Source organism: Plecotus auritus, assembly GCF_963455305.1.
Source record: "Plecotus auritus genome assembly, chromosome: 7".
Taxonomy (NCBI): Eukaryota; Metazoa; Chordata; class Mammalia; order Chiroptera; family Vespertilionidae; genus Plecotus; species Plecotus auritus.
Genome location: NC_137774.1, coordinates 162,234,389 through 162,249,060, shown reverse-complemented (window position 1 = coordinate 162,249,060; position 14,672 = coordinate 162,234,389). Strand labels below are relative to the sequence as shown.

General features: G+C 42.6%; 1 protein-coding gene and 1 pseudogene across 2 annotated transcripts in view; both read right to left on the bottom strand.

Moving 5' to 3' along the window:
- The window catches only part of ANKH (ANKH inorganic pyrophosphate transport regulator), a 123,581-nt gene that overhangs the window by 46,756 nt on the left and 62,153 nt on the right, over positions 1–14,672 (bottom strand). Inside the window, exon 2 of the mRNA XM_080680353.1 lies at positions 2,104–2,320. Coding sequence (XP_080536479.1) covers positions 2,104–2,320 — 217 coding nt within the window. The remainder of the gene's footprint in view (positions 1–2,103; positions 2,321–14,672) is intronic.
- Positions 9,574–10,178, bottom strand: LOC308254607 (cilia- and flagella-associated protein 36-like; annotated as a pseudogene). The gene has a single exon. The product of its transcript is annotated as a cilia- and flagella-associated protein 36-like (transcript).

Sequence of the window (14,672 nt, the reverse complement as noted above, 5' to 3'; positions counted from 1 at the left end):
GCCCAGAATGACTTCTCAAGTCCAATGTATTGGGAATATTTGCCTTTTTGGTTTATCTATGTCACTGTTCCCCTGCCACAAGCATAGCTATTCAAGAGGTGATTATTAAAGGAGAAATGTAAGTAGCTGTTTTCAGCATGACTAAGACGTGAACATGGGTTTAAATGTCTATGTAGGTGACACATAAAGAAGATTCTGAATGGGGAGGGTGTTTGTTGATGGTAGAAAAATAGTTTTGGAAAAGGTTGGGGATGGTGACAGGGCAACATGCCATCGGGGGCCTGTGGTCAAGTTACTGGGAAACAATAAATGAACAAGACCCAGGTATGGAAAAGCTAATGGGGTTACTAAAAAGAGAAGGAGGAAGGAAGGGGAGCAAAGATGTTTGATGCAGCAGACAGCAGAAGGCAAGAGTGATTAAAGGGTTAGGCAGAAAAGTAAAATGAGGCCAACAAACTAGAAAGAGGGCAAATCATTAAAATCTGAGTTTTGAGTGCTCAGAGGAAACTGACATGTGCTTTCTCAGCAACTGGAGAAAGCATCTGTTTGGTGGAAGAAAAAGCACTAAGATTATAAAAATATTAAAAGTGGAAAAAAACAATTGCTAAATATATCTGGTATGTAGAACCATTTTGGGGCAAATTTAGGATTTTATTATTCTATTTTAAAATTGAAAAACTTAGATTTAACTTGAAAATGACATTGACGTTTTTCCCCATGACCACATGCTCCTCACAATGGTTTCAATGACACACGTGGACACTTAACTTTTCTCTCCCATACTTACTAACAGCTACTAATAAGCTATTCCTCCCAAAAGTCTGATTTAACCATGACTGAGACCGAGTGGTAGGTTCATTCAGAAATCCATGTAGGAAGACTAGTAGCAAAAGGGAACGAATTTACCTGCTTAGACATATGTCATGTATGGAGTTTTCTCAAATACATATGTCATCTTTGAAAATGGCCCAGATCAAATCTAGCTGCAGAAGTTTTCTTCAAAACTTAGTCCACAAGTTAGAATTCAGGGCGTATGTTGGGGCGTGATAGGCACCTCCTCTCAACCCATGCCCTGAAGCTCTGAGCTCACATTAAATGGTGAATATCAACACTTTGGCTGAACATTTGGCCCATGAGTAGCATCTTCCCATCCTCACTGCTCTTAGCTCAAAATTCTCTACTACATTAAAAAGGCAAGACACAAAGGCCTTCCCCCATTTCCTTGCAGATTCGCCGTTATGTGAGTAAGCATTAGCCGCCATCTGAGTATACTGCAAATGGCGTGGGTTAATCTCCTGGTCCTTTATTCAGCCAGTGCTGGCTTTAAGGTACACAAGGGGTTTCTGAAGTGTCGTTTGCAGGTTCTGGGCAACTGGGTCCAATACATGTGCCATTCAATTTTTACACCAGATCAGCCAAGCTGTTTTAAAGTCACAAAATTACGGCCTCTGGGTTTTATCACCACTGAGAAGGCAGTAGACGCAGAACTGTGGCCCTAAAGGTAGGTGCTTTTCCAGGGTCCTGCTGAAACTGTTGGCAAGTGACTATATATGTGATATGGCTTCCTTATTGTTTCATGGAAAGAATGTTGTGCCCAAAGTATTTAGTCTTGTCTTTGAATAAAACAGAATAACAAAGCCCTTTGGAAGAAGTTAATTTTAATATATAATCTGTCATTTGTTCTCACTACGGATAAGTGTTCATTTTAAATAACATCCTTTTATTTTAATTCTTCAGATTATGTGAGTGTACGATAATGCACGTCTCTAACGAAAGCACCCGCTCTCCTGCGGGCTTTACTGAATGCTGATCCTAGACCGCATCACTTGTTAATGAAATCTCTCCCTCTGCGGGAATCAGAGAAACAAAACTACATTTTCCGAGAGAAAACACACAACATTCCAGGCTATGTTAAAAAGGCAAACCACCAGGCCTTACCCCATCCATTTTCTTGAGCTAGGAGCACGAGCTCTATTAACCTCCGGCTCTTGAAATTTGCATGAGAAAGATTTAATAATTGCCGAAGAAATCACTTATTACAACACATGCATTTACCTAAATGTAAAGGAATGAGAAATGACCAAAGCTAGGCCACAGCCTTACCTATGAGGGTGTGAAAGACCGCGGCGATGGCACCGGCCACCACCATGCACAGGACGGCTTTGGTTCTGTCTCGCTTGCTGTTCACAAACACCAGGCCCACATTTTTAAAGTCACTCATGGGACCCGTGAAGAACTTCATCAGGGAATAGGCCAGTCCATAGCTGGCCAGCATTTCCACCGCATCCTCCTTGACAGCCGCGATGCCCCGGTTCAAGGCCTGCGAGTGGAAAGACAACCCACAAACAGCATTAGAAAGCCCTTCTCATCTCCGGGGAATCACACTTCTAAAACAAAGCTCAACAGATCACGTTTCCATGGAAACGCTAAGCCGCTTATAGGGCGAATCTCACTGTAATTTCATAAAAGTTATTAGTTTTCATTTTCATCCATATTAGCTTCCGTCTGAAGTAGCTTCCTGCGGGGGAGATGCCTGTCCATTAAAGTCATAAAGAAAACACACCCAATGAGCATTATATGTTAATATCAGAAAATAATTCTAAGAAGTTTTGGTTAAAAGCTTAACATGTTAAATGTTATTTGTAGGCTGAATCTGTATAACAGCAATAGGCATTCTGGAAATGAGTCAACCACTTTAGATGGAGTGGATAATTATTTGTTGTTCCTTTAAATGAAGATGTGTGTGTGTGTGTGTGTGTGTGTGTGTGTGTGTGTGGTAGGTATCCACACCCATAACCTGAAATACTGTGTGTGCATTAGGTAGGTATCCTTCATGGCCTAGAATGAGTTCTGTGCTGTGAATAAAGGTATCAAAGGAATTTATTATGCCATCAATGGATGCTATTTACCCGATTCTTACTATACTTTAACTTGAAATATATTCCTAAGTTCTGTGCAGACAGATATGAAAAGAAAATCATTAAACCAAATATACTGTTTTTAAATTATGCCTGCTCAACAAGATGCAATCATAGACTATTCTGATTATATTAACCATCTTTCCTGAGGGCCCTTTGAGGCACCGAGGGCTTGGTCTGGTCAGGGTGGCATTTCCAAACTAACTTTCCCATCAACTAGACAATCAATAACACTGGAGATGGTGGGAATGGATGTCCAAGTGGAAAGAATTCTATTTTTTAAATGTTGCCAGAACATTGTCTCGGTCTTTATGTACAGACAACTGACTGAGCAGAAGGGTCAGCTTTCTGCAGAGTTCTATACTTCTAAAAAATAGATGTTATGTTTTAGAGCAGTTTTAGGTTCACAGTAAAATGTAGCGGAAAGTACTGTTTCCATACAACTGCTGCCCCAGCACAAAGAGTCCTCCCCTCCCCACAACCTGTCAACATGCCCTACCACCGTAGGACATTTATTACAATCAATGGACCTCCAATGGATGCATTGTTATCACTGAGAGCCCGCAGTGCACACTGGGGTTTAACTTGGTGTTATACATTCTAGGGCAGTGGTTCTCAACCTTTCTAATGCCGTGACCCTTTAATACAGTTGCTCATGTTGTGGTGACCCCCAACCATAAAATTATTTTCGTTGCTACTTCATAACTGTGATTTTGCTACTATTATGAATTGTAATGTAAATATCTGTGTTTACTGCTGTAGAGCCTAAGACCATCGGAAAACACAGATATTTACATTACGATTCATTAACAGTAGCAAAATTACAGTTATGAAGTAGCAACGAAAATAATTTTATGGTTGGGGGTCACCACAACATGAGCAATTGTATTAAAGGGTCGCGGCATTAGAAAGGTTGAGAACCACTGTAATCTAGGGGTTTTGACAACTATGTAATGACATATATCCACCATTATATAGTTGAACATTCTATGCAAAGCACTTAGCAAAAAATGAATTTATAAGAAAGTATTAATGTGCAAAATGATTTGAGAAAAATCTAGAATTAAAATGTATGATAGGCCCTAGCCGGTTTGGCTCAGTGGATAGAACGTCGGCCTGTGGTCCCAGGTTCAATTCTGGTCAAGGGCACATGCCACGATTGTGGGCTTGATCCCCAGTGTAGGGCATGCAGGAGGAAGCCAATCAATGATTCTCTCTCATTATTGATTTCTATCTCCCTCTTCCTTCCTCTCTGAAATCAATAAAAATCTATTTTTTAAAAAATGTATAAAACGTATAGTAATTCAGTATCATTCTCTGACAAAGCTAGTTTCTGGTAATTATTTCCAATTATATCTCTAACCATTTGGCATCCCACCCAGATCCCTATACTGGGTAGTGCATCCATCCCCAGATATTGTGAGTTGTCCACTAATGGCTCACAGCTGCCCCTAGCCACTCTGGGTAGGTTAAGCTACACTTGACTCCCAGGCAGCATGGGGCCAATGGCTGCCTCATGTGAGGGACCATTGCCTCAGTGAGGGACCATTCTGGCACAATTGGTGCTCCAGAGCTCCCTGTGGGACTAGGTGGAAGCGAATCTAAAGAGGAGACCACATCCTTACTTAACTTTAACTCTTCCCCATCGCCCACTGCTTCCCTCTCCTCCCGAGAACACTTGCTCCATAAGTCACTTGGACAAGAATTCCCCAACACAGGGTCTGCTTCCACAGAACCCAACTCAGGACACCTTCTAATTACACTCCTCTCAGATGCTGAGAACGGTTATGGTTGGTTCTTTTTCCTTCTTGTCCTTCCCAAAATCCATAGCTGTACATTGGTTTACTTTTTCATTGCTGAAATGTTTGTTCAAATTTAAACGAACATATGACTTAGCACAAGTTTTAAAAGCATACCGGAGGGCACCTAAATAATGTAGAATTAAACTTCGTATGTGTTCTCTGCAATGCTTTCTACTTGTACCGACAGTTCACTGACTGAGCCTGAAGCCCAGTGCTGAGGCAGGTGAGAAGGAAAAAGACACAGGAGTGACAGCGCTGTCCCCAACACTGAGTGTGCAAACTCCCCTTAGCTCACCATTTATGGTCATGTGAGGAAAGAGCACTGGGCTTAGAGCCACCCAGACGGAGTTGGACCTGCTCCTATCACTAAACTACTGAGTGGCCTTGGCCAAGGTCCTTATTCTTGCTGAAACAGCCCAACTGATCTTAGACTGGATACAAGCAGTGTACAGGGCACACCAAGCAGTGACTGGAGAAGGCACTAAAACCAAGGATTTTTGCCTATTTTGTTTACCACTCTACTCCCACCTCTTTGCTACAGCACAAAGGTTCAAATATTTGTTAAATGAACGAGCTATTTCCTACCAGGAACTTCAATGTTCATACTGATTTTTATGAACTTAAAAAATATTTTATTATGAGATGTTATTACTTGTAAGATAAACCATTGATTTAACATTTTTAGTGATCACATTGAATGTACATAGTGATTGGAAAACATATCCAGATTTTAAGAAATATTAAAATGGAAGGGGAAAAAGGAGTGTTAGAATTGAGGATATTAACATTATCAACCTCTCTATTATTCCCATTTATAGCAAGCATTTCCTCAAATTTGTTCACTTTCTTAACTTCATAATTTTCTCCTGACACAGAAATATTTATTATGTAGTCTATCAATCATTTCATGGAGTTTCTTTCCATACTTATGGACTCTGCATCTAACCCACCCACAGATAAGGCAATTTTGTTCTAGTTTATGGTTTCAATTGCACACTTAGCTTTTTAATACTCCTGGAACTTATGCTTAAAATTAATTTTCTCAATATAGTTTATTTCTTGAATAAAACACTCGGTACTCATTAATTTGGGATGTTTCCTTATCAGTCATTAGTTCTTATATGGCCTTCAGTCACCTACCGTCTGCCTGTCTCATTTTGCTTGCCCTGTTTTCCTTCAAAGCATGTTCATCATCTGACATTACATTGTCTGTTTACTTGTTATTTGTCTTATTGTCTCTCTTGCGCATTTGAAAGCAAGCTCCATGGCATAGAAAACTTTGTCTGGTCCATGCTACATCCCCAGACCTACAACATGATAGGGGGTCACATGACCAGTATTTGAGAGAATGAAGTACAGTGGGCACAAGCAGTATAAATGTTTACTGAGGCAGGTGAAGAAATGAAATATGCTAATGAGCTGGGGACTCCCGAGAGGAGCTTATTCAGATGGACTAGACAAGAAAACCTCTCCACGACCGTGACATTTGAGCTGAGTCCTGAAGAATAAGAATGAACCAGTTGAATGAAAAGCTAGAGGAAGGCACAGGCCTGCAGGAGGGCTTAGAACAGAAGGGAGGCCAGTAAGAAAAATAGAGAGGGGGATAGGGTGAGTATGGAAAAACAGGCCACTCGAGGTCATTCCAGGTCTTGGTGAAGAATGTGTGTTTTGTTTTAAGAGCAATGAGAAGCCATTTAAAGGTCGGAGCATAAGGTGGACAGAGGCTCACACTGGCTGTGGGGATAAGAGTGGATTGGAGAGGGAAGAGCAGAAGCAGGAAGTCAAGAGTTTTGTGGTCACCTGGGAAAGAGAAGGTGCTGGCTTGGACTAGGGTGGAATAGAGAAGATGAAGAGAAGCAGAGTGCTTTGAGTTTTTTTGGATGTAAAAAGAATGAAATTGATGGTGGACTACAGGGTGGACATAAAGAAAAGGGAGAAACCAAAGATGACTTGAATTTTTTTGGCTTGAGTCACTGGTCAAATGGTGTAGCTATTGACTGAGATGAGGAGACCAGGAAGGGAAGATTTGGGAGGAAAAAGCAAGAGCTCCATTTGGGGGCCCCTGTGGAGTCTGAGCTGCCCATTGAATCCTAGCAGAAAAGTCAAGCAGGATAGTTGACTACATGAGTCTGGAGTCCAGGAGAGACATCTGGACCACGGACATAATACAGTATTTAAAGGCAGGAGTTAAATGAGATCATCTAGACAAAATATAGATGGAAAGGAGTCCAAGATTTAGCCCTATAGCACTCTAGGAATAAATTTAAACACCGTCAGGATGTGGCAAGCCTCCCATGTTACACCAGTGTTATAATTATGTGTAGTTCAGCATTAATGAGCTAGCCAGTACTGTTCTGCCATGTTACCCCGAACATGGGCTGCATCTCTAGCCAAGACCAGAAAGAAAAGTTGCTGTGGCTGGTAAAGAGGAAGAGCTACAGTCCTGAAATTCAGCTAAACAAGTGTCTGATGTCTTTAGAATGAATTAGGCCTGAGTCAGAATACTGTCCCCAGAGAGTCAGAAGTAGGTTCACCTGCTGTCTACAGGCAAGTTTCTAAACACTCAGAAAGGGAACACATATTAGATGAGAGCCATATCCAACAGTACTCCAACTATTGTAAATATGAAGCTACCCTTCAGCCACGGCCTGGCCTGGTCCCTGATGGAATGTGATGGGGCCTTGCTCACACCCAATCATGTATGTGGAACATCTGACTTAAAAACATACCGGGGTCCAGAAGGTGTTCAGTGGGTCCTACATGCCTAAGTATCTCACAGTGTTTGCCAAGTTCATGGTGCTCTAGTTTATGATGCTTCCCCCCCGCCCCACCACCAAAAGTTAGCCAATGACAGAATATTAAAAAGAAAAGCAAAACAAAACACCCAATACCACACAACTCCAGGGAAATGGCTAAAAAATCCCTCATGTCATCTCTCTGGTATGAGCAGTCTTTGATCGTTAAACCCTAAGGGAGATTCTGACATTTCAAACTTAGGCTCTGGAAACCAGAAACATCTTTGTACTGCAGATGGAGATTCTTCAGACCAAGGGTCGCCAACTCACCTCCCATCATCTCATGCCATTGTTAACAGTAAGCATCCCTTGCTAGCTGGGAGGAATGCTGTGCTCCCTGGGGAACGGGTCCAGGGGGTGACATCTCCTCCCTGAGAGCAGGTCTGGAGCAAGCTTATCTTCTGTCCAGGCGATCTGTGAGGCTCTCCCTGTTTCTCCCACTCTCTCTATTCTAATTCTCACTACTCTTCTCACTCTCTTGACTCCTCTACCTTCTCTATCTTGGCTCCTCCTGTCTGTCCTTCCTTACTACTCTAGCCTAGATTTTATGATCATTCCTTTAATCACACCCATGTCAATAATACCCACAACTTATTATCTGAAAATCTCTGACCTTGGAGTCATCTTATCCATATTTATAGACTTCTACTTGGACTTATACATGGCTAGAATCAAACATACAACAACACAGACTGTGACCATAACACACTCATCGTTTCCATCCTCAACTGGGCTGCTAGCTGCTCCATTATCCTTCCATCTTTTCCATTCTCAGCAGGCAAACTCACCTCTTATTTCATCTGGAATATGAAATCCACCAGGTAGAAAGAAAATATATTGTTGCTTCTCCCCTTAAAACAAACCTCAACAAAACAGATCTGCGCCCAACCCTCCCTCACCTCCTCTCTCCTGATCCAATGGAAAGGTCAGTCTGGCCAGGGTGAGTACAGGGCTGTCTACCTGGGTCTTTACAACTGTGTCCCTCCAACCTTGCCAGGAGCCTTGTCACAAGCCACCATCTTCCTCTCCTGCTTGTCTGATTTTTGCTACTTGCCTGGCTCTTTCCCAACATTTACTTGTACAAACATAAGTCTCTTCCATTTTAAAAATAAACCTGTGCCCTGGCTGGTTTGGCTCAGTGGATAGAGCGTCGGCCTGCAGACTGAAGGGTCCTGGGTTCGATTCCAGTCAAGAGCACATGCCCATGTTGCAGGCTCAGTCCCCAGTAGGGGTCGTGCAGGAGGCAGCCCATCAATGATTCTCTCTCATCATTGATGTTTCTATCTCTCTCTCCCTCTCCCTTCCTCTCTCAAATCAATAAAAATATATTAAAAAAATAAAAAATAAAAAAAAAATAAACCTGCTCCTGACTCTTCTCTACCTCTAGTTACCACCCTCCTTCTCACCTCCTTTCATAGGTAACTTCTCATCATTTGCACTTCTTTTTTTTTTTTTTTTTTTCATTTACCCTCAGCCTGTTCAAATAGCAGCTCTCAAACTGCAGGAACCTGGTCTGTACCCCCAAAACTACAGCTATAACATGGTCTCACCACATTACAGGGTCAATAAGCAATAATTTGTTGAATACACACTGAGTTCTGGCTTCTGCCTTCCCTCCCCCACACATGCTCTTCCTGCTAACCAACTGGGCACTTTTCTGTCCTCACCTGTCTCACCTCTCAGTAGATCTGACCCTGTTGGCCATGGTCTCTTTGAAACCCCGCTTCCCCTTAGCTATAATGACTTTGAGGTTTCTACGTTTCTCTCCTACCTCTTCTGCTTCAGCTCTTCCCCTTGATGCTTTCTCTTTCTTCATCTCTTAAATGTTGGTGTTCCCAGGGGTCTGTCTGGGCCCTTTCCTCTTTTCATTCTCCATTCTCGCTCAGAGATTCCACCCCCTCCCACAACTCCAATTACTTTCTGTCTGCTCCACGGCTCAGATCCACCTCTCCAGGCCTTTTCTGTGGGAGAGAGGAAATTTCAGGCAACATTTCCAGTCAAGGGTTGCACTGACAGATTAGCAAAATGCACTTCACTTCTGAGGGTGGGTGTGCATGTTTACCATCCCTTTTGCAGTTTCATTAGTATGCATGGGGGCTCTTCTGTTTTAGCCTCTGACAACTGCTTTTTTTCTTTTCCTTTCTTCCTCATGGGCATATTCCTCCTTTGATTTTCTAAGAACTTTCCTCAGGATTTTCATCGCTTCCTGCTCAAGATCACTGACCACATCAGAACCATCTGCTAAGCAGTCAGGGAATACATCATTTCTCCCTTGAATTATTCGAACGACTTTCAGCTGCACTTCTATGTTTTTCTGGACCATCACTGCTTTAAAGAGAGTAAAATCTCCTGCGGCCAACACAGGTCGCAAAGTGGTCTGTGACGTGCAGGTCTTTGCAAGAGGAGAAGTGCATGCTTCTGGAAATTGATCTTAGTTAGTTTCAACTTCTTTGAGGTAACTTTCTAACAGATTTTCAACTAGTTCTTTGTATTCCTGATGTATCTCAGCACAGGTCAATTTGCCTTCTTCTTCATTATCATCAAAAATTTCCCATTTTCTGCTTCATGATGTCCAAGATGGGGATGGACCAGCCTGGGCCTCGCAGGAACCCGGCGATACTCTCCACCACCCATTCTACCTCGGTATCTTCTTCCACAACCATCCTACCCTCTGGGGCACCAGGGAACCTTAAGCCAGACCCCCGGAGCCAGCTAAGGCTTTTGAGCCGCATGTTGCCCAGAGCAAATTGGGAAGAGTTGCCCCCACAGTCGCCCTGCCAGGAGTGCTGTGTCTTTTATGAGTGCTGTTTGCAGTTTTCTGGATATACCAGTACATACCATCCTCTCTCTCATCTCAAGGCTTATGCTTAAGCTCTTTTCTCTACACAGAACCACCTTTACCCCTGTTCCCACCCATTCACCCGGTAAACTTATCATCAGTTTAGGAATCGCATCTTCTGGGAAGCTGTCTCCTAGGGTTAGCCCTGCCTCTGTGCTCTGCAACCTACATGGACCCTGGGCCCGTCACTGCACTCGACAGGTGTGCTGTGGTTGCCTGTGTACTTGACCCCCATCTCACTAGACTCCTTGAAGCAGGAATTGGCTTATTTGTCACCAGTTTTCCTACATCTACTCAGCATAGTGCTGAGCATAGTTGAAAATCAGTACATGAGAAAATGAATGTGTTCGCTATAACACACAGCCTAGATCTAGTAGCAAATCTGGTATCTTATATCTGGTCAATAAAATCTCCAACTGCAGGTTTGGTTTTCTGGGTAAATAAACTTATGTTTGGTGGAATCTATGTATTTAAAATACGCAAAGGGATGGCGGTAGCACCACAGACCTTCTTGGAGTCCTGATGTTATCTCAAGAGACAGGCAAGGGCTTCCACCGGCATTTCTCCCCTGCCATACTGGCACCGGTACCTACTGGATAAAGGTTGGCTGCTTAACTGTAGACACACAGACATAAATAGAATTCCATATTGGGTCACATGATTAGCTTCTTAGGTGTAAAGCTTAAGCAAAGATTATTTCTGACTCTTTTTTTTTTTTTTTTTCACGTCCTTTGGATGTCAACTGGGATACAGGACAAATTGTTCCTCTATGGAGTCAAATCCTGTAACAGAAGTCAGCTGCTGTCAGAAGCAAATAAGAAGTTTAGATTCAGAGGGTAAGAGAACCTCCTGCCCAGATCCTGGAGAAGCGGAGAGAACCCTGCTGAGAGCCCCAGACAGCCAGGGCATGACCTCCACATTCTGAAAGGGGGGTGCTTGGGAGGGCAACCAGGCACCGAGAGAGATGGCCACATGATTCAGGGAGGGCCAAAGGCTGTTGGACCCTGATCTTGTAACTGATATTCATGGCCACATGGTCAAAAGAAATCGATCATGTTGCTCATATAGAAATGGCATTTCAATTTCCTCCACAAAAGGGTGCTGAGTTGGAAACTGGTATTGTTCCCTAAAATAGCAAGAGACTATTATATGAGATGCTAAACATCCCATTTTTTTACTTTGAGTAAGATGAATACTTCCTTCGCTGGCCTCATCCTGGATTAGAAAAACCAATGGGACAGAGGGCTGGCTAAGAACTCTGTCTTGCTATTGACGGCCATCTAATCTCTTTGATAAAAGACTACTCCTGTCTACAGCTTCAACATAAACCAAACCACTATTGCCACAGATGAAATAGTTTTAAAATCTTTTTCAAACCCAAGATCCTCAGAAAATGCACATCTGTGGAAATGTGGAAATTCAGAGGCCCACGCGCAGGCAAAGCGACCTGTGGGAACCGCTTCTCCCAAGGACATGGATAATCACCATCCTGGACTTCAGTCGTCTCCAGGAGCCCGGGTGCTGTAATTTTCCACTGTTATTGTTCTGTTGGTCTGTATTTTAAAAAGCGGTTTGGGTTAAATTAGATCATTTGTCTTCCCGGTAGTTTTCCAAGCCATGCTTTATTTTCTCAAGGATCTATAGTGCTCTAAACGAGACACCCTCGCTCTGTTTGGCTGGCACTCCAGCCAAGAACTTGACACCCACACACGAGATTGTGGTTAAAGGGAGTAGCAGTCAAACGAAGCCTGGCCTCCTCAGTGTCCCAGGCATGGCTCCGTGGGGCGGTGTCCATATTTAGTGCTTCCCGAAAACCCGGAGGCAACACAGGGCAAGTCCAAAATATGACACTTGTGTTACTTCCCAAACCTGGAGAGGAGTTTCTATAAAGAATAGATACACTACTAAACAGGTATGAAGTCCAGCTAACTCGGTTTTCTCCTGTGGGTTTCTTTTGCACTTCAGGGGAAATAAAAGCATTTTGCCTTTGACCTCATCATCTGGAAATATGTTAGTTCATTCAATATATTGTAGTGTCATAGGACCCTCCTCAAATCCTCTGGAGTTTTCATATAAACATCAAGCTTATTCACCTAAATTTAACTTTAATTAAAGATGGTGGGAGGCTTGATAGGGAAGAGATATTACTATGAACATCCTACTGTGCTTAAAAAATCCCCAAAGTTTCCCATGCCACTTAAGAATCTTTACTTATTCCTCACCTTGAGATCGCATCTTTATTACAGAAATGCCCATACTTCTTTACACTTATAAAGTTATATGATTCCCAAATGAAAATATTTCTTGGTTAATATCTCAAGATTATATCCATTCCACTTCCAAGCTGAGTTTTCAATGCTTTTATATTGAAAAACAACAATACAACTTCATAAAAAATAGTCGGAATAGACTCTGAGATCCGGAGAGTTTTTTTTTTTGTTTGTTTGGTTTTTTTTTTGGTGTTTTTTTCCTCCCTAAATCTTTCTCCCTGCCTACATACTGATTACTCCAGCATCTTAAATTTAGCTGTGGATCTCTGAGCATCTCAAAAGCGCCATTCTGTTTTTCTGACTGTAACATTTGGAAGTGTCTTCTATTGCCTCCTATTGACATTTATAATGTATTTATACTAAGAGAAGGAAAAGGGGATGCCTACTTGCATTTGGAGCTCATGAAACCCAGTAAGCACAGTAATGATGGTGATGAGAGTATCTTAGCCGCTAACATTTGCCGAGGGCTCGCTCTGTGACAATTGCTGCTCTCAGATCTTTACTTCTCTCGACAACTCTGTGATTTCCACGATTTCCCAGCCTGCTGCTGGGGAAGCTGGTGCAGGGAGAGGCTAAGTCACTTTGCCTGGGTGACAGGGAGCTGAAGAAGAATCCAGACAGCTGACCTCAGGTCTTTTGATCATAACCATCACTCTATTACACTGAAACCAAGCCCTCCTTCCACTTTGCTTCAGATATTACAGATCGTGCCAATTGCTTCTTATGTAAACAGAGGGGATTAGCTGATTAGATCAAAGACAACTTTTGGATAAAGCCAAAATTATAAAATTGCCAAAGGTCCTGAAGTGAAGATTATTTCTTCAACAGTAATGTGTAGCAAGTACTGCTCCTGCAAATGTGGAAGACAAATGGAGTGAAACTGAAGTCATCATACATTTAAGTTGTGACAAGAAAATGAGAAGAAAAGTCAGATTACTTATGCTCTGCTATTGGCACCACACAGCGTGGGGACGAATACATGCCTGTGACCCCAGCCCTGCAGGGGCCGCCCTGAGCTCAGGCACCTGCTCCACCAGCACCAGTGTGGCCCGATGCTCAGAGGCTCTGGACAGTGGACAAGGATGTTTATGGGCTTCTTTTACACATGGGATAATGCATCACCCCAGTATCTACAACTTGTCCAAAAAATTTATTGGCTTCTCAGCTGCAGAATTCATTTATTTTTACTTGGGGTTCAGTTATGACTCGACGCTGGTATTTATATGACTGGCACACATAAGCCTTGTGAAAAGTTTCTAAGGGTGGGGCTTTTGAACTGGTTGCTTTTAGGCGGTGGGTGCAAGAGAGTAAAAATTGGGCATTAAACAGGTCAGTCCATCTAGTCCACGGATGTTCTATACCAGTGACCTATGTACACATGCACAGACATGCACACACATGTACAGGCATACACACACACACATACACACACACACACACACCTGGAAAGGAATCCCAACAAAACTCAGGAAGACAATATTTAATGTGACAAAGCTGTCTTTGGTGTTTGCCTGGCAGAAGCCTCCAGGGAGGTCCCTGTGACCGCCTGGGAAGGGTGTCTATCAAAACAGTAGAGCTACAACAAAGACTCTGATAGTTTAAAGTTAAAAAAAGGAGTAACTTCATTAATGCACTCATTTCCACATATTCTGATCAATTAGAATCAAATTGAATCATCAAAATAAATGAAATGCCAAATTCCTGGGGTGCAAAGCCAAGTAACCATCCCACAAAGTGAACGTTGCTATGTTATTGGCACACTTTTCATAATACCTGGGATGAGACCTCTTAGAAGAACTCCCTCTGTTCGTCTCACTTGAAATATGCCATGGTGTCCAACAGTTTTAAAAACAAGGCTGAATACTAGAAGCTGTGTGCTGGCCAAAAGACAGTTGTAAAACCTCGACCTGGGGCGGGAGAAAAGAGGAATCCTCTCTCTTTTGACACTCTGTCCTGCTGCTGCTTACTTAAGGTGACCTACTTCCACCTTTTTTTTACTTTAGCACCTAAATCCTGATTTATTTACAAACAGGTAAAACAAATATTCT